Source organism: Haematobia irritans, chromosome 3, assembly GCF_050003625.1.
Source record: "Haematobia irritans isolate KBUSLIRL chromosome 3, ASM5000362v1, whole genome shotgun sequence".
NCBI lineage: Eukaryota > Metazoa > Arthropoda > Insecta > Diptera > Muscidae > Haematobia > Haematobia irritans.
In genome coordinates, this window is record NC_134399.1 from 24,868,573 (window position 1) to 24,894,489 (window position 25,917).

The 25,917-nt window shown below is 33.9% G+C and overlaps 1 protein-coding gene across 4 annotated transcripts in view; it reads right to left on the reverse strand.

Annotated features, from left to right (window-relative positions):
- The window catches only part of LOC142228362 (5'-nucleotidase-related protein-like), a 70,318-nt gene that overhangs the window by 32,214 nt on the left and 12,187 nt on the right, over positions 1-25,917 (reverse strand). The window contains exons 5-9 of one of the 4 annotated variants that reach the window (XM_075298771.1): positions 23,157-23,314; positions 22,994-23,087; positions 19,348-19,694; positions 14,544-14,554; positions 14,219-14,467 (exon numbers count right to left, since the gene is read on the reverse strand). The exons of 2 other annotated variants lie outside the window; for them this stretch is intronic. In XM_075298771.1, coding sequence (XP_075154886.1) covers positions 14,374-14,467; positions 14,544-14,554; positions 19,348-19,694; positions 22,994-23,087; positions 23,157-23,314 — 704 coding nt within the window. In that variant the 3' untranslated portion in view covers positions 14,219-14,373. Of the gene's footprint in view, positions 1-4,337; positions 4,696-5,305; positions 5,403-5,503; positions 5,662-14,218; positions 14,468-14,543; positions 14,555-19,347; positions 19,695-22,993; positions 23,088-23,156; positions 23,315-25,917 lie in introns of those variants that run through there. One more of the 4 variants, XM_075298770.1, reaches the window with a different exon arrangement.

The window sequence follows — 25,917 nt, forward strand, 5'->3', positions numbered from 1 at the left end:
ACGTACCGAATTTCAACCGGATCGGATGAATTTTGCTCCTCCAAGAGGCTCCGGAGGTCAAATTTGGGGATCGGTTTAAATGGGGGCTATATAAAATTATGAACCGATTTGGACCAATTTTTGCATGGATGTTAGAGGCCATATATAAACACCACGTACCAAATTTCAACCGGATCGGGTGAAATTTGCTCCTCCAAGAGGCTCCGGAGATCAAATCTGGGGATCGGTTTAAATGGGGCTATATATAATTATGGACTGATATGAAGCAATTTTTGCATGGATGTTAGAGGCCATATATAAACGCCACGTACCAAATTTCAAGCGGATCGGGTGAAATTTGCTCCTCCAAGACAAATCTGGGGATCGATTTATAAGGGGGCTGTATATTATTATTATGTATTATAGACCGATATGGACCAATTCTTGCATGGTTGTTAGAGACTATATACTAACACCACGGACCAAATTTCAATCGGATCGGATGACTTTTGCTCCTCTAAGAGGCTCCGGAGGTCAAATCTGGGGATCGGTTTATATGGGGGCTATATATAATTATGGGCCGATGTGGACCAATTTTTGTATGGTCATTAGAGAACATATACCAACACCATGTACCAAATTTCAGCCGGATCGGATGAAATTTGCTCCTCTTAGAGGCTCCGCAAGCCAAATCGGGGAATCGGTTTATATGGGGGCTATATGTAATTATGGACCGATATGGACCAATTGTTAAAGACCATATACTAACACCATTTACCAAATTTCAGCCGGATCGGATGAAATTTGCTTCTCTTAGAGCAATCGCAAGCCAAATTTGGGGGTCCGTTTATATGGGGGCTATACGTAAAAGTGGACCGATATGGCCCATTTGCAACACCATCCGACCTACATCAATAACAACCACTTGTGCCAAGTTTCAAGTCGATAGCTTGTTTTGTTCGGAAGTTAGCGTGATTTCAACAGACGGACGGACATGCTCAGATCGACTCAGAAATTCACCAAGACCCAGAATATTTATATATATTTTATGGGGTCTTAGAGCAATATTTCGATGTGTTACAAACGGAATGACAAAGTTAATATACCCCCATCCTATGGTGGAGGGTATAAAAAGCGGATTAAGTACGTATATAATTCAGTTTGACAAAATTTTCTATAGAAATAAAATTTTTTTAGATTATTTTTGGCGATATGGACCAATTTTTGTATGATTGGCTATATATAACTATAGACCGATATGGACCAATTATTGCATGGCGCTAACAGCCATATACCAGCCCAATGTACCAAATTTCAACCGAATGGGATGAATTTTGCTCCTCCAAGAGGTTCCGGAGCTCAAATCTGGGGATCATTTTATATGAGGGCTATATATAATTACTATACTACCACGTACCAAATTTCAACCGGAACGGATTAAATTTGCTCTTCCAAGAGGCTTCGGAGTTCAAATCTGGGGATTGATTTATATGGGGCTATATAATTGTGGAGCGATATGGACCAATTTTTTCATGGTTGTTAGAGACCATATACTACTACCACGTACCGAATTTCAACCGGATCGGATGAATTTTGCTCCTCCAAGAGGATGAGGAGGTCATATCTGGGGATCGGTTTATATGGGGGCTATATATAATTATGGACTGATATGGACCAATTTTTGCATGGGTGTTAGAGGTCATTAACTAATACCACGTACCAAATTTCAGCCGGATCGGATGAATTTTGCTTCTCCAAGAGGCTCCGGAGATCAAATCTGGGGATCGGTTTAAATGGGGCTATATATAATTATGGACTGATATGAAGCAATTTTTGCATGGATGTTAGAGGCCATATATAAACGCCACGTACCAAATTTAAAGCGGATCGGGTGAAATTTGCTCCTCCAAGACAAATCTGGGGATCGATTTATATGGGGGCTGTATATTATTATTATGTATTATAGACCGATATGGACCAATTCTTGCATGGTTGTTAGAGACTATATACTAACACCACGGACCAAATTTCAATCGGATGGGATGACTTTTGCTCCTCTAAGAGGCTCCGGAGGTCAAATCTGGGGATCGGTTTATATGGGGGCTATATATAATTATGGGCCGATGTGGACCAATTTTTGTATGGTCATTAGAGAACATATACCAACACCATGTACCAAATTTCAGTCGGATCGGATGAAATTTGCTCCTCTTAGAGGCTCCGCAAGCCAAATCGGGGAATCGGTTTATATGGGGGCTATATGTAATTATGGACCGATATGGACCAATTGTTAAAGACCATATACTAACACCATTTACCAAATTTCAGCCGGATCGGATGAAATTTGCTTCTCTTAGAGCAATCGCAAGCCAAATTTGGGGGTCCGTTTATATGGGGGCTATACGTAAAAGTGGACCGATATGACCCATTTGCAATACCATCCGACCTACATCAATAACAACTACTTGTGCCAAGTTTCAAGTCGATAGCTTGTTTTGTTGGGAAGTTAGCGCGATTTCAACAGACGGGCGGACGGACGGACATGCTCAGATCGACTCAGAATTTCACCACGACCCAGAATATTTATATATACTTTATGGGGTCTTAGAGCAATATTTCGATGTGTTACAAACGGAATGACAAAGTTAATATACCCCCATCCTATGGTGGAGGGTATAAAAAGCGGATTAAGTACGTATATAATTCAGTTTGACAAAATTTTCTATAGAAATAAAATTTTTGTAGATTATTTTTGGCGATATGGACCAATTTTTGTATGATTGGCTATATATAACTATAGACCGATATGGACCAATTATTGCATGGCGCTAACAGCCATATACCAGCCCAATGTACCAAATTTCAACCGAATGGGATGAATTTTGCTCCTCCAAGAGGTTCCGGAGCTCAAATCTGGGGATCATTTTATATGAGGGCTATATATAATTACTATACTACCACGTACCAAATTTCAACCGGAACGGATTAAATTTGCTCTTCCAAGAGGTTTCGGAGTTCAAATCTGGGGATTGATTTATATGGGGCTATATAATTATGGACCGATATGGACCAATTTTTTCATGGTTGTTAGAGACCATATACTACTACCACGTACCGAATTTCAACCGGATCGGATGAATTTTGCTCCTGCAAGAGGCTCCGGAATCATATCTGGGGATCGGAGGTCATATCTGAACTGATATGAAGCAATTTTTGCATGGTTGTTTGAGACCATATACTACTTCCACGTACCGAATTTCAACCGGATCGGATGAATTTTGCTCCTCCAAGAGGATGCGGAGGTCATATCTGGGGATCGGTTTATATGGGGGCTATATATAATTATGGACTGATATGAAGCAATTTTTGCATGGTTGTTAGATACCGTATACAACTACCACGTACCGAATTTCAACCGGATCGGATGAAATTTTCTCTTTCAAGAGGCTCTGGAGGTCAAATCTGGGGATCGGTTTATATGGGGGCTATATATAATTATGGACCGATATGGACCAATTTTTGCATGGGTGTTAGAGGTCATTAACTAATACCACGTACCAAATTTCAGCCTGATCGGATGAATTTTGCTTCTCCAAGAGGCTTCGGAGGTCAAATCTGGGGATCGGTTTATATGGGGACTATATATAATTAGGTCCATGGACCAATTTATATATGAACCAATTTTAGCGTGAATGTTAGAGACCGTATACTAACACCACGTACCAAATTTCAACCGGATCGGATGAAAGTTGCTCCTCCAAGAGGATCCGCAAGCAAAATCTGGTGATCGGTTTATATGGGGACTATATAATTATGGACCGATTTGGACCAATTTTAGCGTGAATTTTTGCATGGATGTTAGAGACCATATACTAACACCACGTACGAAATTTCAACCAGATCGGATGAAATTTGCTTCTCTAAGGGGCTCCGCAAGCCAAATCCGGGGGTCCGTTTATGTGGGGGCTATACGTAAAAGATTCAAGTCGATAGCATGTTTCGTTCGGAAGTTAGCGTGATTTCCACAGCCGGACAGACGGACGGACGGACATCGCTAGATCGACTCTGAATTTCACCACGACCCAGAATATATTTACTTTATGGGGTCTTAGAGCAATATTTCGATGTGTTACAAACGTAATGACGAAGTTAATATACGCCCATCCTATGGTGGAGGGTATACAAATAATTGAATTTGTAGGCGAAATCAATTAACTTTTCAACCACGTATATTTTTGATGTCTAATTAATTCTGTTGTTAATACTATCATTTTCGTGATTGAAACAATTTGAATTAAAAAATAAAATTGATCAATTAATTTCGTGTTTGAATCAGGAGAAAACATCTGTTTACTCACATCGCATTCGTTCCATATTCTTTAAATGTGGAGAAACCATAACCTCCAGTTGCCACATATCTTGTAGCTATTATCCTATAAATTTTGTCTTCATCCAATTCTTCATAGATAGGGATTTTACATTCCGAACAGCGAACTTTTACTTCAACGACTCTTTCATTTACAGGCTTTTTAAGATCATAGACAATTTTCAAGCCAGTAACCTGGACAAAGGAAGTGGTACTGCTAGCACTATTTTCCCCATCAAGATAGGAAATACTTTTCTCCAAAGCATTTTTTAGATGTAGGCCTTGTAAATCGAATGCCACCAAAGGAGCTTCAAATGGGGCCATTGAATATATTTGGGAGTAGGTGATATCTGCAGAAGAAAAGAAGAATAACAAAATAAAGGAACTCTAAGAGTAACTACACCCAAAGAAGGAATGCGATCACCACAAACATAATTTAATAATGTTACTTTTTTACGGAGAACATTTAAATGTTTGTCGCAATCATACTATTTTCTCGAAAATTATGTATCGGATTTCGTCAATATTTTAGTGACAAAAATGTTCCCCGTGAAAAAAAAAAAATAACTTTATGCTCTTGCAATATGGTTACGGTGATCATATTGGGGGGCCATATTGTTTACTCGGAAAATATGTAACTGATTTCCGAAAACATGTATATGTTTGGGAAAATAAAAACTATTTTTGCAACAAAAATGTTACTCGTGACAAAAATAATGTTATGATCTTGCAACATTGTTAAGGTGATTATATGCCTTCTATGTGTGCTTTTCCCACTCAGAATATTTTCCAAATATAAAATGGTTGTCGAAATCAGATACATTATTTCCGAGAAATAATATGCTTGCGTCAAATATGTTACATGTTTACTAGACATGTTTTCTAGAGTCTAGAATTTAGACCCAATGTTGGTGCGTATTTATTTTTGTGTATTTTGTAGGGAATTATATACCTACTTACCTCCAATGGGCCATGTAGTATATAGTTCTCCAGCCGCCAATATAGCAATAGAAACATTACTCCAATTAGTCATGTTAAATGGTACTAAATGCATAAGCTGAAAATAGAAGATGATCACTATTCTCGTCTGCACAATAAATATATTAATGAGGACCCAATGTAGAAAAGTTATATATGTTGTACAAAACGAAAGCTTACCTTATATAAAATAGCATCAGTATAAAGATTTCCCATATTACATTCTTTGTATCCACATGTTTGGCTCTCTAAAAGCACTTTTGTTGAACCAATTTTAACACTACCACGAGTATTGACGATATCTCTCCATTTTGGCATTAACGACATAACTTTCTCATCTGAAAGATAAAGTTCAAATGTATAAAAATAAGATACCAAGAAGAAATTAAATTAAATAATAGTTTACCTTATCTAATATTTGAGATGTTAGTATTTTTGATGCTTTTCACTTACGTCGATTAGTTTTACGATTATTAATTTGGATATATTCTATACATAGAATTAAGCAGATATATTTTTGTCAAAACTTTCTGTGCTGCTGTCTCATATTAATGTCGTCGATATGCAAGAATTTATTATAAATATTTCGTAATTTCAACGATATTTCGTAGGATATTGTACAACTAATCTTATAATTAATTTTAAAAATTGGTCTTCTCTGCTGAACAAATCGCCTCTGATTAAGTCGGTATTTGTCAAAATTTTATTTCTATAGAAAATTTTGTCAAAATTTAATTTTTATAGAAAATTTTGTCAAAATTTTATTTATATAGAAAATTTTATCACAATTCTATTTTTATAGAAAATTTTGTAAAAATTTTAATTTCTATAGAAAATTTTGTGAAAATTTTATTTTTATAGAAAATTTTGTTAAAATTTTATTTCTATGGAAATTTTGTGAAAAATTTCATTTCTATAGAAAATTTTGTTAAAATTTTATTTCTATATAAAATTTTTGTAAAATTTTATTTCTATAGAATATTTTTGTAAAATTTTATTTCAATAGAAAATTTTGTCAAAATTTTATTTCTATAGAAAATTTTGTCAAAATTTTATTTATATAGAAAATTTTGTCAAAATTTTATTTATATAGAAAATTTTGTCAAAATTTTATTTATATAGAAAATTTTGTAAACATTTTATTTTTATAGAAAATTTTGTCAAAATTTTATTTATATAGAAAATTTTGTCAAAATTTTATTTATATCGAAAATTTTGTCAAAATTTTATTTATATAGAAAATTTTGTAAACATTTTATTTCTATAGACAATTTTGTCATAGTTTTACTTCTATAGAAAATTTTGTAAAAATTCCATTTGTATAGAAAATTTTGTCAAAATTTTATTTCTAAAGAAAATTTTGTGAAAAATTTTATTTTTATAGAAAATTTTTGTCAAAATGTTATTTTTATAGAAAATTTTGTCAAAATTGTATGTATATAGAAAATTTTGTCAAATTTTATGTCTATAGAAAACTTTGTCAAAATTTTTTTCTATAGAAATACTATAGTAAATTTTTGTCAAAACTCTATCTCTGTAGAAAATTTTGTCAATTTTTTTTTCTATAGAAAATGTTATCAAAATTCTATTTCTATAGAAAATTTTGTCACAATTTTATTTCTACAGAAAAATTTGTCAATTTTTTTTTCTATAGAAAATGTTGTCAAAATTTTATTTCTAAAGAAAATTTTGTCAAAATTTTATTTCTACAGAAAATTTTGTCAACATTTTTTTCTATAGAAAATGTTGTAAAATTCTATTTCTATAGAAAATTTTGTCATAATTTTATTTCTACAGAAAATTTTGTCATAATTTTATTCTAAAGAAAATTTTGTCAGAAATTTATTTCTATAGAAAATTTTCTCAAAATTTTATTTCTGTAAAAAATTTTGTCAAAATTTTATTTCTGTAAAAAATTTGGTGAAAAAATTTACTTCTATAGAAAATTTTGTCATAATTTTATTTCTACAGAAAATTTTGTCAGAGTTTTATTTCTATAGAAAATTTTGTCAAAATTTTATTTCTAAAGAAAATTTTGTGAAGCATTTTATTTCTATAGAAAATTTTGTCAAAATTGTATGTCTAAAGAAAATATTGTCAAATTTTATGTCTATAGAAAACTTTGTCAAATTTTTTTTTTCTATAGAAAACTTTGTCAAATTTTTTTTCTATAAAAAAATTTGTCAAAATTTTATTTCTATAGAAAATTTTGTCAACATTTTATTTCTATAGAAAATTTTGTCAACATTTTATTTCTATAGAAAAATTTGTGAAAATTCTATTTTTATAGAAATTTTTTTCAAAACTTATCTCTGTAGCAAATTTTGTCAAAATTTTGTTTTCTATAAAAAATGCTGTCAAAATTCTATTTCTATAGAAAATTTTGTCATAATTTTATTTATACAGAAAATTTTGTCATTTTTTTTTCTATAGACAATGTTGTCAAAATTCTATTTCTATAGAAAATTTTGTCATAATTTTATTTCTACGGAAAATTTTGTCAGAAATTTATTTCTACAGAAAATTTTCTGAAAATTTTATTTCTAAAGAATTTTTTGTGAAAAATTTTATTTCTACAGAAAATTTTGTCATAATTTTATTTCTACAGAAAATTTTGTCAGAGTTTTACTTCTATGGAAAATTTTGTCATAATTTTATTTCTATAGAAAATTTTGTCAAAATTTTATTTCTATAGAAAATTTTGTCAAAATTTTATTTCTATAGAAAATGTTGTCAAAATTGTATGTCTATAGAAAATTTTGTCAAGATTTTATTTCCATAGAAAATTTTGTCAAGATTTTATTTTTATAGAAAATTTTGGCAAAATTTTATTTCAATAGAAAAATTTGGCAACATTTTATTTCTATAGAAAAATTTGGCAACACTTTATTTCTATAGAAAAATTTGGCAACATTATTTATTTATTTATTTCTATAGAAAAATTTGTCAACATTTTATTTCTGTAAAAAAATTGAAAAAATTGGCCACAATTTTATTTTTAAAGAAAATTTTGTAAAAAATTTTATTTCTATAGAAAATTTTGTCATAATTTTATTTCTAAAGATTTTTTTTTGTGAAAAATTTTATTTCTATAAAAAAATTTGTCAAATTTTTTTTTGGAAAATTTTTATTTGTATAGAAAATTTTGTCGAAATTCTATATAGAAAATGTTGTCAAAATTTTATTTCTATGAAAAATTTCGTCAAAATGTTATTCTTATAGAAAATTTTGTAAAAATTTTATTTCTATAGAAAACTTTGTCAAAATTTTATTTCTATAGCAAATTTTGTCATAATTTTATTTCTACAGAAAATTTTGTCAGAATTTTACTTCTACACTCAAAAAAAAGTGAACTCTCCATTTCACTAAGGCCAATTTAACTTTATTTTAGTTCATGGAATAATTATGTTTCCTTTACTCTAATAATTTTTGTGCACGTAAGTTAAATTAACTAAAACCGAGGAAAAAATATACTCAAATGTAGCATAAAGATGAACTAAATTCGTGTCTTCCACAAAATATTTCAAAATTTCTTTAAATTTGTAAATTTTACCATAAAAGCGTCCACCATGACGCTCACTAAAGACATTCTTGCAATTTTGAACTTCAAATTTTTCCTTCAAACTACAAAATTTTCTTTAATAAGTGAAAAAAAACTTAGTTATGTCTAATAAATTTTCTTGAATTTGTCGAAAAATATTTACTTATTTTTATGACATCAGTGTGATGCCAACGTTTTTAATACTGTTTAGTTAAAATTTTCTAAAAATATTCAAAATTTTCTAAAATTAACCGAAAGTTTTCTTCCTGGTGGGTTCAATGTTTTTTCAGTGTATAGAAAGTTTTGTTTCAGTTTCAGTTTTCATATTCCTCTTTATTTATTTTAGTTATGTTAATAATTACAATCCATTTAATGAGATTTTATCAGAGATTTTATAGAAAATTTGGTCAAAATTCAATTTCTATAGAAAATTTTATAAAAAATTTATTTCTATAGAAAATTTTATCAAAATTTAATTTCTATAGACAATTTTGTCAAAATTTTATTTCAATAGAAAAATTTGTCAACATTTTATTTCTATAGAAAAATTTGTCAAAATTTTATTTCTATAGAACATTTTGTCAACATTTTATTTCTATAGACATTTTTATCAAAATTTTATTTCTGTAAAAAAAAATTTAAAAAAGTTGAAAAAATTGGCCACAATGCTAGGTTAGGTTAGGTGGCAGCCCGATGTATCAGGCTCACTTGGACCATTCAGTCCATTGTGATACCACATTGGTGAACTTCTCTCTTATCACTGAGTGCTGCCCGATTCCATGTTAAGCTCAATGACAAGGAACCTCCTTTTTATAGCCGAGTCCGTGGAACCACTTAGAGAAGCTTTGAAACCCTCAGAAATGTCACCAGCATTACTGAGGTGGGATAATCCACCGCTGAAAAACTTTTTGGTGTTAGGTCGAAGCAGCAATCGAACCCACTACCTTGTGTATGCAAGGCGGGCATGCTAACCATTGCACCACGGTGGCTCCCACACAATGCTAACACCGCGAGAATCTGTGTTTAAACTAAAGGAGCACTCAAATGAGTTGACTCGAGGACGTTTTCGCAACCAATCCATGCAGTTTAGATGCAAGAAAAGCAGTTCTGTATTAGTCCATACTCACAATAGTATAAAATATGCAACTCAAGCTAATCGCCGTTGACGAGACAAATGTTGGCTGACTTTTTAAGAATTTTACATATTTTACATCTCTCCCCATAATATTTCATAGTACATTGAAAAAAAATATTTACGTTATATTAAAGATTATGCAACCTAAATTTTAGGATTCGCAATTTACAAAATATTAAGGACACATTTCTTTAAAATAATGAAATTTTAATTAAAATAAAGTTTATAATCTTTGCTTCAAAAAATGTTTTCATTAAATTTAGGACACAAATTTTGGAATATTGCGACCCACCATTAAAGTCATATGTCTTTGAACTAAGGCAAATTTGCCTTAAAATAAAGAACCTCATTTTTGATTTAAAGAAATTGTTTTCAAATTAACTGATTAACTGGATCTTTGGATTTAAGATAAAAACGCTTCAAATATAGGTTAAGACTTATTTTGAGGATTTTGCATCTTTGGTTTAAAGTTTCTTTGGAATTAAGAAAACATTTGTTATTTTGAAGTATTCGTTACAATTTGGATTTTTAAACTGGCATTTGTTTGTACGTGAATAACTTTATTAATATACCGCGAAAAGAGGAGGAAAATTCGACAAAAGAGATCCGTATCATAATTTTAATTTTTATTGATCCTAAATTTGAAGCCAAAGAGGTCGTTAAAAAATGTCTTTATTTTAAAGAAGCCGCATCTTTGGCTCGGAATCAATAGCAAAATCTTTAAACGAAGGTCAAAGCCTTTGGATCGGAGTAAATGTTTTTTGAGTGTATATTCGTCTTTTGTAAGTAAGGGCTCTTCCTTATGCGGCGACCAATATTCACCCTCTGCTCCTGAGAATATACATCGACCGCTTTGGTAAAGGGTGATACGGTCAAAATTTGGTAAAGGGAAAACGCGTGTAAATCGGTGAAATCGTTTATTTAAAAAATCAAATTAAATTTCTTCTTCAAGTTCAATTAGTATAAAATTCAGGAAAAATATTCAGTTAGGCTTTCGCTTTTCCAAATCCGAATTGCCGGGCCTCACGCTTGACACCTGCCATCAGATTTTGTACAGCCACCTTGTCCACTTTCTTCGCCGCAGAAAGCCAGTTGCCTTGAACTGCTGCTCGTCCTTAGCAGTTTTTTTGGTCTTCTTTAGGTTCCGCTTGACAATAGCCCAGTATTTCTCAATTGGGCGGAGATCTGGCGTGCTGGGAGGGTTCTTGTCCTTGGGAACCACCTGCACGTTGTTGGCCGCGTACCACTCCATGGTCTTTTTACCGTAATGGCAATATGCCAAATCCGGCCAAAACAGTACGGAACAACCGTGTTTCTTCAGGAAAGGCAGCAGACGTTTATTCAAACACTCTTTCACGTAAATTTCTTGGTTGACAGTCCCGGAAGCTATGAAAATGCTGCTTTTCAAGCCACAGGTACAGATGGCTTGCCAAACCAGATATTTCTTTGCGAACTTTGACAGTTTTATGTGCTTGAAAATATCTGCTATATTTCCCCTTCCTTTTGCCGTATAAAACTCCTGTCCCGGAAGCTGCTTGTAGTCGGCTTTGACGTAGGTTTCGTCGTCCATTACCACGAAGTCAAACTTCGTCAGCATCGTCGTGTACAGCCTCCGGGATCGCGCTTTGGCCGTCGTATTTTGTTTATCATCGCGATTTGGAGTCACTACCTTCTTGTAAGCCGATAGTCCGGCTCGTTTTTTGGCTCGATGCACGGTTGTAGACGATACGCCCAGATTATTTGCGGCATCTCGGAGAGAGAGGTTAGGGTTTCGCTTGAAACTACCGGCAACTCTCTTTGTCGTCTCAGCGGCTTCCGGTTTTCGATTCCCCCCCGATCCAGACTTCCTGGCTGTCGACAAACGTTCCCCAAACACTTTAATTACATTTGTAACGGTTGATTTGGCAACTTTTAGCGATTTTGCCAGCTTTGCGTGCGAGTAGCTACACCCTAAAAAAAAATCGCTTCTTTAACATATGTTCCAAACATATTTTGCAGGAAGTACATATATTATTGCATACTGCCGAAACATTAATATGTTTGTTTTATGTGAACATATTATATGTTTGGAAGCATTTTGAGCCAAAAATATTATATGCTTGGAAGAATTTTTCCCAAACACGATTGTGCTCATTCCCTAACATACTCGTAATTTTCACTTCCACGAAATTTTTTAGTTATTGGAACCTTTCTCTGTAATACAAATAATGTTGAAGAAATTATTCACTTTTATAAATTTTTTAAATTTTACCTTTCGCCTGCACGGAGAATCGAACCGAGGACCATACAGTTTGTAAGCCAACACACTATCCACTGGGCTACGTAGCTGTTATAGTCACCAGTACATAATTATCGTTTTAAGTTACATTTATATAGCATAGTTTGCAGCGCCCACGAGCCCATGCAAACATAACATTATTTAACAGAAACATACATTTGTTTGCCACGTGGAGCAGTGGTTAGCATGTCTGCCTTGCATGCAAAGGGTCGTGGGTTCAATCCCTGCTCCGACCGAACATTTTTTTTTTTTTTTTTTTTTTTTTTTAATTTACACATTTATATTTATACTATATTAATTTTTTTTAAATGAAACTTCGAAATGTGCGTTATTAAAGATTTATAGTCAGTAACAGTGCTTGATATAAACGAAATTGACTGATTTTTGGATAAAATATTATTTTTTATTGCAAAAATAACAATCTTGTAATAAAAAACTGTTTTTGTACAAAACTTTAAAATTTGGAAGGAATTCAAAAACTAACAAAAGAAGAACGTGGAGTCGAGTATAAACATACATACATAATTTTATAATATAAACATAAATTTATTTAGGAGTGAACAGTTTTTTACTAGCATTTAACACCATCGCTCTAAAATTCCTTTTATTTTTCTTTAATAATTCATTTTAAAGAAAATAAACTTTTTAAATTGTTTTAGCTGTAAAACTCGAACTTAATGCCCGCTTTTATATTTGATGGTGTCCGTCAACTCCTCGTGGACTACTTTTTAATAAAGAGGAACTAAAGTTTGTTTTTTTACATTTTACTGTGTAATTTTTCACTATTTCCTCCTTATTTCATTTTACTGTCCCAACTCTAAGAAGAGTATAGTGCCCTTTCGTTATTTTTATGAAGACCCCTGATTTCTTTTAACGAACCAAGAAAAAAATTGTGCCCATAATGCCAAAATGATAAACAAAACACATGTCCACACATACATAAAATGCTGCTCTCAAGGCGAAAACATAAGCTGTTTGTTTTTCAAATGTCTATTCTCTTGGTTCAGAATGTATATTCTCTTTATTCAAATTAAATAATATTTAGACTTAAACATATCAAATTTTTGGCCTTATCATAAAACAGTTTTCCGAAACAACATACAAGCGGTTTCACAGAAATTGTTCTCTTTTGACTCTTTTGCTGTGTTATATTGATATCTTTCGTCAACTCTCCCGGTTTCCATCTCTATTTCTCTCTATACTCTCTCTGTCGCTTTGAATAAAATATCACAACATATGTATGTTTAGTCGAAATTTGTAAATTTATATATGTTTGTATTCACACATATGGTTTTTATGAAACATTGATGCCCCAAACATAATATATTCTAACATATTAACATAGATGTCCCAAACATTTAGTGTTAGTTTAGGAACAATACATGTTCGCACTTAAATATATTGTGGTTTAAAATCGTGCCCGAAACACATTTTGTTTATATCGGAACATATGAAAAACATATTTTTCTAACAGTGTAGGATTTTCGCGATGCGCGAGCAAAATTTTGATACGCTGCTCTTCTTGCTTGGACGGCATTTTGACAACTGAAGAGTGAATTCCAAAATCAAAATAGGAGCAACATTCTACACACACACCTTCAAAATGAGGGGTGTTCAGGTTTTTTAAATGCAAAATTGAACGAAATACGTCAAGTATATATTGACCAAATTTTGACCGTATCACCCTTTAATCAGCTAGCTACTTTGGCCAAGTTTCAGTAACCTTTTCAAGTCACCTTTTCTATCGATCCACAGAAAACGGTGTAGTCCCACAGGTTTTGACCACTCTTATTACCAGAATACCATCCATGGTGGGGAACATAAAATTCGACCTGACCTGGCTGATATTTCGAAAGTGGTCCTGGAAAAAGTTTGACACTCATTTTGGTCAAATATTTGTCTAGTGTGACCAGACCCAAAAGGGCTTTTCAAATTAAAAGGTTTATTACTAAAAAATATTTGATTTATTAAAACTACACTGAAATATAAAATACTAAATTAAAATGATTGATGATCTTATTAAAAATGTTTTATGATTAAGTATGATTAGAGATTCCTAAAAATTTGTGGAAGTCCAGAGAAGACCTTTTGTCTTCTCAAACAAATTGTATGCGTCCTTCGACGCCTGTAGAAATAGGCGAATATTCTTTGGTATATTGCTCAAGAGCATCAATGTCCCGAATATATGACCTAGATTTAAATATAGTAGAAATACAATTTTTTTTTTAGTTAATACCCCCTTTTCGTAAATTCCAATTATACTCACTTCAAATTGGTACCATTGAAGTGGGCCTAGGATTCTGTTAGGTTTAAACTTCTTTTCTTTTCAAAAGTTTTTATTATTCTGACAATATTTGAAAAACATTTTATCAAGGCATACTACATAATAATAACAAATAATTAATTAACATAAGTGTGTGTATGTGGAGTGGGGAACACTACATCACTCCCCCTCCCAAAAAAAATAATATTACGATATAGTATTTAAATAATGTTGTATGTTATGTTGTGAGTTGGTTGGCTGCTTGTTTGTGATTTATCGACGTATGCAGGTTTGAGTAGATCAACATGAACATTCTTTATTACATCGCCATAGGATATGTCGAATGTATTGTTCCTTCGCTCTAGTACCTTGAACGGACCTTCGTAAGGTTGGTGTAAGCCACTAGGTCTTTGAACTTTCAGAAAGACATACTCACAATTAAAAAGACTTTCTGGCATGTAGTGTGGAATATTCTTATTGTGGTGCATAACCTTGCTCCTGACTGAAGAGAAGTATTCTCGTATTTTTCTTATCATTATGTCAGCGTTGTCACAGGAATTGTTTACTGGCGCTACTAATTCCCCGGGTAATCTTAAACCTTGTCCATATACTAACTCAGCCGGACTGTGTTTCAAGTCTTCTTTAATATTTGATCGTATTCCCAAAAGCACCATTGGTAGAACCTCGGACCAGTTATTGATGTTACCACTAGCTCTCAAAGCGTCCTTAAGTTGTCGGTGGAAGCGTTCTACCATCCCATTTGCCTGTGGATGATAGCAAGATGTATGTATCTTATGGCATCCGATCAATCTTGTTATCTCTTTGAACAATGTCGAGGTGAATTGAGTTCCTTGGTCGACAGTTACCTTTAGTGGCACCCCAAATCGTGGTATGTAATTGTTTACGAACGTGCGTGATATTGTCTCTGACAAAACGTTCCGGATTGGATATGCTTCTGGCCACCGCGTGAAACGGTCAATGATTGTTAAAATGTACTTGTATCCCCTACATGTTGGCAAAGGACCTACTATGTCCATGTGTATATGTTCAAATCTTCCATTAGGTATGTTTATCTTTTGTACTTTGGATTTAGTGTGAATAAATATTTTAGATTTTTGGCAACTGAGGCAGTTTTGTACCCACGAATGAATGTCCTTTCTCATTCCTGGCCAATAATATTTTTGTTGCAACAATTTCCTGGTAGCGCGCATGCCTGGGTGGGATAATGAATGCAAGTTTTCGAACACCATCCTGCGCATTGATTGGGGGATAAACGGTCTTGGTTTACTTCCAGAACCATCGCACCAAACAATACCATTGGTTTCGGGCGTCAAAATTGCTCGCAAATTGTTTATCGAGGATCTATTAGATATTAATTCCTTGAGTTCATTATCTTTATTTTGTTCTTCTCGTAGCGTTTCGATATTAATATCGCAAGGAGCTACTGCCTCAATTTCGGTAAATCTGGATAATGTATCTGCGACTACATTATCTTTTCCTCTAATGTATTCGATTCGTGATGTGAATTGCGCTATGTATTCCAAGTGTCTCGTTTGGCGAGGAGATCTTTCCGTACTTGACGATAAACAAAATGTAAGGGGCTTGTGATCGGTGTAAATTGTAAAATCCCTGCCCTCTAAAAAATGTCTGAAGTGTTTGACGGCGGAATACATAGCAAGAAGTTCTCTATCAAAAGTAGAATATTTGCGTTCTGCTTCCGTAAGCTTTCGGGAAAAATACGCTAAAGGTTCGGTGTTCTTGCCTTTCCCTTGCTGCAATACTGCACCTATCGCGGTATTTGACGCATCGATTGCCAAACTCAATTCTGAAGCTTTATTGAAATGTGTTAATAGAGTTCGCTCTGAAAACTTTTTCTTTATATTCTCGAAGGATTCCTCAGCTTCTTTGCACCATATTATTTGTTTTGACTTGTTTGCCGAGGCTGTCGCTATAATAGAGTGAAGTGGTGCTAAATATTTTGCCACCATTGGGATATATCTATGGTAATAGTTTACCATACCAATGAACTTTTGTAACTTTGTTATCGATTCCGGCCGAGGATATGAAGTGATCGCTTCAGTTCTATCATTAGCTGGTTTAATTCCTTCCGTGGAGATTTGATAACCTAGGAATTCAAGGTTAGAGACACCTAGCACACATTTTGAAGACTTTAGTGATAACCCGTATTCCTCAAGCCGAGTAAAGACAATTTTTAGATGTTCTAAATGTTGGTCTGCGTTCTCACTTGCGACCAGAACATCATCTATGTAAGTAAATACGAAGTCGATCCCAAAGAAAACTTCATTTATAAACCTTTGGAATGTTTGAGCGCTGTTTCTCAATCCAAAAGGCATACGTACGAACTCAAACATTCCGAAGGGTGTTGTAATGGCTGTTTTCAGAATGTCTTCCTCGGCCATAGGTATTTGGTGATATGCTTTAGTTAGGTCTAGTTTCGAGAATATCCGTTTTCCACGAAATTCCATTGACAGGTCTTGGATATGAGGCAGTGGATATCTGTCTGGAACAGTGACACAGTTTAGTCGGCGATAGTCCCCACATGGTCTCCAATCGTTTGGTTCCTTTTTAGGGACTAAATGGAGTGGGGAGCATACATAAGACCGTGATGGTCTGCAAATACCCTTATCAACTAAAAATTTGAACTCGGATTTAGCTACTGCCAATTTAATTGGGTCTAACCGACGAGGTTTTGAAAAAGGGGAACTGCCCTTTATTTCAATCCTGTGGACTGTTGAATGTTTGATTGGCTTAGAGTAATCTGGTTCAGCTGTTATAGACGGGTATTGTGCCAATAACGCCAGGAATTTATCTTTAGGCTTTGAAATACGTGGAATGTGTACATCCGAGATTTCAATGGAAGACAGAATAGCGGTTTTGTTCAGTGTCACTGTTTTGCGTTTTATGTCAATGATAATATTAAATTTGGCAAAAAAATCAGCACCCAAAATTGCATGGTTCACTTTAGCTACAATAAAAGTGAATGTAAAAGGGCGATCTAGTCCTAAATCAATAGTAAGTGTCTTTATCCCATATGTGTTAATAGTTGTACCGTTAGCTGCGGCCAAATTGATATTGCATGGATCCTCTGATTTCTTAAATGATGATACAGGTAACACGGATACCGTAGCTCCAGTGTCCACCAAAAATGTAATGCCATTAATAGAGTCAATAATAAATAGACGGCTAGATTTTTGATCACCTATCCCCTCGTTGGCCGTCTTGTTAGAGGGGCTTATTAGTTTAAACTATTAGTTCTAGGTCTGGTACTGAAATCGCATGGTGCAATGCACTTCAATGCTTTATTACCAAACTTACGATGGTACCAACATAATCTGCGTCTTTCGTTTTGTATATTGTTTCCTTCCGTCTGTTTACGTCTTTGTCCATACTTTTCTTTGATTTCTTCTATGTCAAGTGACAAATTGTCCACCCGGTCTTGCAGCCCTGATGCTTGTTTAGATAATTCTTCCAAAGACTTCTTGGAAGGATCTGAGTCATTATTAGATATGGACGACAGTTGAGGTTTAATTGATAAGTCGTGAATTGTGTCTGCCAGTCTGAGTTTTTGGTCAAAATTTTGTAAATTAGATGCCATTAAGTGCATTTGTATAGTAGGAGATAGTTTACGCATCCACAACTTTATAAGTAATTCCTCACTTATCAAAGAGTTATTGGTGGTTAGAACCTTGAGATCGCGATAAAATTCCGATGGTCTTTTGTCACCGATTTCTGAATGATTGATGAGAATTTCAAGTCGTCTCTCTTCGCTCGTTGAAAAACGCTCCAGAATTATCTTTTTTATGTGAGAATATCGATTTTCTGAAGGAGGGCGGTGAATCACATCGATTATTTTCATTAAAATCTCAGAGTGATGTTACTATTAACTGGTACTTGATTAAATCGTCCGTTATACCTTTTAATGCAAAATGCATTTCAACTTGCACAAACCAAGTTTCAGGACAAGCCGTCCAAAACTGTGGAAGTTTTAACGAAATATTCATGGCTTGGACATTCATTGGTTGGTTTGTGTTATTTTCCGTCATGGCGATGTGATGAGAATTAGTTAATTCGGTTGAGGTGGTAGGTGTTGCTTGTTCGTTTCTGAGGGAAGAGCGCGTGAGTACCATTAAATGTGATGTAATAAGGGTTTAGGTGGATATTGTAAAATAATAAAATACTTAACTAAATTATTTAAATTAATCTAAAATTGTTTAGTGAACAGCACGTATGATTGTCTTCAGATTTGATATTGGTTGATATCTTGCTTTGATTCGGAATACAGTTACACGGGGAAGTTGTATTGAGATTTCCTTTACATCAGTGTAGCATTTATGTTTTGAGGATACATCAATTCAAGTGCCTCTTATAATTCAAGTGCCTCGTGTAATCCAGATTGTTCATATACTATAAGGTAATATTTGAATATATAGTGAGACTACGTCGAGAAAGGTATGAGCCCTCGTTAGCGGTAAATGTGTTGTTCTCGCCGTTCGTTGGAATTACTATTTCCAATGAGTACCAAAAATTGCAGATATTTTTAATTGGCTTGGTGAGTTTTGATTTTAACGTTTATGTTGATATATGAATCTTTATTAGAGGTAATATGCTCCTGGCAGGATCGCCAATGAAGTGGGCCTAGGATTCTGTTAGGTTTAAACTTCTTTTCTTTTCAAAAGTTTTTATTATTCTGACAATATTTGAAAAACATTTTATCAAGGCATACTACATAATAATAACAAATAATTAATTAACATAAGTGTGTGTATGTGGAGTGGGGAACACTACAACCATAATCTCTGAACATGGTATAACCATTGCCACCATTTTGTAAAAAGTTCGTTGTAACAATGCGATACGACTTGGTACTATCGAAATGCTCATATCTTGGACGTCGACAATTCGCACAACGCACTTTCAGTCCAACGACTCGATCGTTTATTGGCCGTTTTAAATCATAAGTAACCTTTAGTCCCGCTACTTGTAAAAATATATAGGATCTATTGATGCCTTTACTTAGATCCATATCTTTGACAGATAATTCCAAAGCGTCTTTCAACTTTTCACCTGGTAAATCATAAGAGACGAGAGTATTTTCAAATGGAGCCATGGCTATCATTTGAGAGTAGGTTATGTCTGCAAAATAAATGGTTTAAATTAGAGAGGGATTTTTATAGTAAAAATTTAATATTTTGCGCACATTTTTTTTTTGAAATCTTGGGGAAATAAGTAAAGTTACTTAATTTCCGTTTCCGAGAGTTCTATTTCATACATAGCTTGTAAGAAGGAGTTAGTTGGCTTTCTTGCTGCTTTGTTTTCTTTTAATGAAGTTTTTTTAAACCTGCTTGTGTGTGTTCACAATCTGATCTATAAGTACAATTGCATGGATGTATGCGCTACTTGTACGTTGATGGTATTTGTGGATTGACTACAAAAAAGCTACTTATCCAAGTGGATAGTGTCGTTGCTTACAATTATGAGGAGAGAGTGTAAATAGCAGAGCTGTGATCAGCTTTGGAGCCCTCACGAACGTCCGTCTAGAGTTATAAAAGGGCATCAGTTGTTGTTGTTGTAACAGTGTATAACAATTGCCGTTATACACTATTGGTTTCGTTAATTTCTATCCAGATCGAGGAACTCCACGGCTATGATGGGACGCGTGATCTTGTTGTAAGACGGCATTTGGTTACATTGGAATCCACATCGTCTTCGATGCTATCAATTCCGGATGATTAAGAATTAAGGTGGCTGCCCTTGCGTGATTGTAGTTGGGTTAAAACCACTATTTTCTGCCCTGGAAGGTTTCTTTCCTCCGGAGCTATAGACCGTGGTCGGACTCCGTGGGCAGGATTAACTTTGCAATTTCCTACTGCTTCAGCTAGAGTATCCTCATGAGTACTGTTCTGTTATGGTACCTGATCTAGAGACTCTCTTGGATTACGCGCTCCAGAATATGACATTCCTGGGAGATAGTTACTGCTACTGCCATAACATCCCAAGATATACAACTTAGACAAAATTGTGTTGGTCGTGGTCTACAAATAAAGATGACCCAGCGGAGGACAGGTCTGTAAGTTATTCTATTGCGTGTCGCTTTTTTGTTGAGTCCCCATTGACGCTGCACCACTAACCGACCAATTGCTTGTTTGGTAATCAAAAGTAGTTTGGGCAGAAGACTTGAAAAGACTGTCGAATATGAGCCCGAGAATTTTGGGGTCGGAATTATTAGTCCGTCAACAGTAACATTCAAGTTCCTATGTGCTTCTGCCAACCATATAGTGAATAGTGTGGCAGAGGATTCGGTGGTGGATATACACAAATAACTGTAAAGATCAGTTTGGTAGACATACAATTTCGACGCCATTAAGAGGGTGTGGAATAGACGAAACTTAGGAACTTAGGGGAACTCCTGTTTCACTCTATATTGCTTTGTTTTTCTGCCCATATCAAAGTTTAGTCCTTGCCGGGAAAGACTTGTTCTCGATGGCTTCGAACAAAGTGGTATGACTGACCGTATATTAATGCGATCAGGCTTTTGATCCAATGACAGATCAAGACCAACGTTGAACGTAGGCGCTTTTTCCAGACCAATTTTAAGCGTTGGGACAGTTTGACTCGAATACTCTGGGAACTCGCTCGTCGTACTTTACGCATATAAAAACGTTGATGAAGTTAAGATCGGACTTGGGAATCTCATCCAGTTTGTATTAGAAGACGGCCTTAATTGCGCTAGGCCTACCGAAGGTTTTCACTATATCCAGTCTTGGGAGCCACCGTGGTGCAATGGTTAGCATGCCCGCCTTGCATACACAAGGTCGTGGGTTCGATTCCTGCTTCGACCGAACACCGAAAAGTTTTTCAGCGGTGGATTATCCCACCTCAGTGATGCTGGTGACATTTCTGAGGGTTTCAAAGCTTCTCTAAGTGGTTTCACTGCAATGTGGAACGCCGTTCGGACTCGGCTATAAAAAGGAGGTCCCTTGTAATTGAGCTTAACATGGAATCGGGCAGCACTCAGTGATAAGAGAGAAGTTCACCAATGTGGTATCACAATGGACTGAATAGTCCAAGTGAGCCTGATACATCGGGCTGCCACCTAACCTAACCTAACTATATCCAGTCTTAATTAATGTCGCCAGGCCTTTTCTCCTTTTCTGAACAAAGGGAAGGGTGTTGAACCATATGCACGGTCATTGGTTAACCTCGAATTTTTCTCCATTAAACTTCATTCGGGCTTCAATTGATGACATCTGGGTCTCATCTCGAAAGTTGTGGAGAGATAAAAAGTGTGTTTTGTTGAACGGCGGATCAACAAAATACCAGGCGAGTTTCCCAGCCGAATTTTCAACGTTGGATTTACTTGCAAAGGACAACCTGTTCCGAATATCCTTTGAACCTGCTCGTTGTATTTTATAGCTAGGAAGACAGTTGGGTGATTTTCCTACTGAAGGTAAGATTGGACTGTGGAATCCGAGTGTAGGCAGTATCGTAAGGCTGTCTTAATGGTGCTTCACCCACCAAAGATTTTCAAAGCCGACAGTCTTTGAATTTCCTTCCTTTCCGAGCGATACAAATAAACAATTCCTCCAAATCATGACCTCCTGGGAAACAAAACGGCAGGAGCTTCGTAGGCTATTCCAAAGTTCAATTTTAGCTTCAGCAGTAGAATCACTCAACTGGTTCTCCTCTGCATGCAAACTCAACGCTGAAATTTGGTCTGGAAAAAGCGCCTGGAGTTTTATTGCCCAGGAAGTTGCAAATGACAGGAATTGTTCTTTTTATCGCTCCATCACTTTCGAAATGAGTTCCAGATGCCAACTATTGAAGCACCCGTGGGGTTTAATACAGAAAAGAGCGACCATTTTCCGTGGACTTTCTCGTCGTACTTTACGTCTAGAAAGATGGTATCATAAGGCGGGCTCAATAGCGCTCGACCTAACGAAGTTTTTCAATGCAGCCAGCCTATATTATGTTAATATCGACAGGCATTTTTCATTTTTCTGCACAAATCGAAAGGTCCTGAAATTGAACTATATACACTGTTTATTAAACCCCATTCTGGCTTCAATAGGTGACGCCTGGCACTCATTTCGTCAGAGTTGGGGCGATAAAAAGAACAATTCCTCGCAGTCGTGGCCTTCTGAGAAAATCTCATCCAGTCTTCAAAGTTTTCAATACAGCCAGTCTTCCCAAAAATTCCTAATCTCGGATTTTTCTCTATTAAAAACCATGCGGTCTTCAATAGATGACATCTGGGACTTATTTGATGACATCTGTGATATGTTCTGTCTACCATGTTAGAAGCATGGAAACCTAAGATCTGAGTCAGAGTGTCTCTGCAAAAGTTCACTGGCCTATATTTTTATGCGATGATTTATATTCTATAGCCAACCAAGTTATGATTCCCACCTTACATACATATCTATCAAACTTACTTCCTTTGTGTAGAGATGATTTTAGTGCCTTATTATTTACCAATCCAATGGCAACATCTGTCCAAGATTTTCGATCTGGTTTCAGTCCTTCAAACTAAAAACAATTACAAACCAAAAATTGGCTCAAGACAAGTACGAACACGTGAATTCTATTAAGTCTTACCGCATTTACTAGGGCATCACAAAATAGGTTCCCCAAATTACATTCTTCAGAATCACAGGTATTGGTTAAGAGATCCACAGATGATTCACCAATTACACTTTTTCCCTGCAAATCAACAAAGGCTTTCCATGGTTTCATTGCTTCCAGGACACTAATATCTAAGAAGAAATATGAAATGATACAATACAATTCTAAAAGTAATATACTTCATTCTTACCATGATTTTATAAATGTTTAGAATTTTACATAGCCGGAACCACATAGGTTAGTAACCGTGATAAATATTGTAATCAAAGATAAATTGTATTTACACTGAAGATCTTTGAAGATATTAAAGCGTTGTAGTATTATTTGAGTGTAAGAGTTGAGCATAAGAGTGTCTTAGCAGAGTTAATTATAATATCAGGTTAGTTACAAAAAAGCTTTTAGTTCAGAATACATCTTCAGCAAATGAAAATGTTTCAGTGTCTATATATAAGAAAACTATCGATAACACCATCCTTACAATCAATAACCCAATATTTCGAAGATGATCACATCACTAGACTGAAACAAAAATTTCTTGTGCCAGTAAAAAATGAGAGACTAGGAATAAGTTTTGATAGAAACATTTTCTCTCTAATGAAAAGAACTCTGCTCTGACCATATCCATATACAAAATTGGCTTCAAATAAAAATCTTGTCACACATAAATATTCAAACAGTTAGTAAAGATATAATAAAAATTAATCAAAAAAAAAAAAAAAATTAAAATAAAGTAAATATATTTTTTAGCTGTTATCTTTATGCCGAGGCTCTTGGAGTTGCCTTCGCAAGTCAAATTTCATCAGATCCAGTTGAAATTTGGTACGTAGTGTTAGTATATGGCCTAGGGCTGGAAAATGCAGTAATATAGTACTTTTTTTTACACAGTGTAGGGACTAGTGATCACGGTTGCCGCAAGGTGCAATACAGGAGATCTTGACAACACTAATTGGCTTCCAAATAGCATAAAATTCAAATGACATTTTCTATAAAAATAAAATTTTGGCAATATTTTCTAAAGAAATTAAATTAAAAAAAAAAAAAAATTGTCAATAGAAATAAATTTTGACAAAGTTTTCTATAGAAATAAAATTTTGACAAAATTTTCTATAGAAATATAATGATGACCAAATTGTCAATAGAAATAAAATGTTGACAAAATTTTCTATAGAAATAAAATTATAAGAAAAATTTTTATAGAAATAAAATACCTATAACATAGACAAAATTTTCCGTAGAAATAAAATTTTGAAAAAAAATTATAGAAATAAAACTTTGACAAAATTTTCTATAGAAATAAAATGTTAACAAAATTTTCTATAGAAATAAAACTTTGACAAAATTTTCTATAGAAATAAAATTTTGACAAAATTTTCTATGGAAAAAAAATTTTGAAAAAAATTTTTATAGACAACAAATATCTATAGAAGTAAAATTTTGAAAAAAAAATTTTAGAAATCAAATATCTATAAAAGTAAATTTTTTCTATAGAAATAAAATTTTGACAAAATTTTCTATAGAAATAAAATTTTAACAAAATTTTCTATAGAAATAAAACTTTGACAAAATTTTCTATAGAAATAAAATTTTGACAAAATTTTCTATAGAAATAAAATTTTGACAAAATTTTCTATGGAAATAAAATTTTGAAAAAAAAATTCTATAGAAATCAAATATCTATAAAAGTAAATTTTTTCTATAGAAATAAAATTTTGACAAAATTTTCTATAGAAATAAAATTTTGACAAAATTTTCTATAGAAATAAAATTTTGACAACATTTTCTATAGAAATAAAATTTTGACAAAATTTTCTATAAAAATCAAATTTTGACAAAATTTTCTGTAGAAATAAAATTTTGACAAAATTTTCTGTAGAAAAAAAATTTTGACAAAATTTTCGAAGGAAATGAAATTTTGACAAAATTTTCCATGCCACCGTGGTGTAATAAAATTTTCACAAAATTTTCTATAGAAATAAAATTTTGACAAAATTTTCTATAGAAATAAAAGTTTGCCAAATTTTCTATAGAAATAAAATTTTGACAAACCATAGGTTGAACTAGAAGAGTAGCTTAACCAACAGAGGAAAATATGTTTATCAAATTTAGTTGGGATTTTTTTTAATTGGCAGATTTGTGTATGCTACCCTTTAGAAGTGTGAGACTATTTATGCTAGCAAAAGTATCAAGTGCCTTTTTTTTTATCGATATTTGGAATTTCTTTCCCACTTGACAAAGTTATGACAACTTTGCCATGGATCATGCCACAGTGATGCAATGGTTAACATGCCCGTGTCATACTTCCTTGTCGATAACACAGTATCCATGAATTCTGGAAACGTTATTACGCCGATTAAAATATGATTTTGATCATTGCGGGAACCTAAGTGATTTCACCGCTTGTGATAACATTGGGACCTCGTTTTTTGGAAAATAATATAAGTGGCATTAATCATAAAGGCCACATACGGTTGCGAAAATACCTCGTCCCTTTGTTATCGATATTTTCAATTTCATTCCCACTTGAGAAAGTTAAGACAACTTTGTAATGGGCCATGCCACCGTGGTGCAATGTTTAGTATACTCGCCTTGCACCACCTTAATGTTTTTCATTGGTGGTTTATCCCCTCTCGGTAAACCTGGTGATATTTCGGAGTGTTTTTTGAAAGCTTATTTAAGTAGGTTAGGTTAGGTTATGTGGCAGCCCGATGTATCAGGCTCACTTAGACTATTCAGT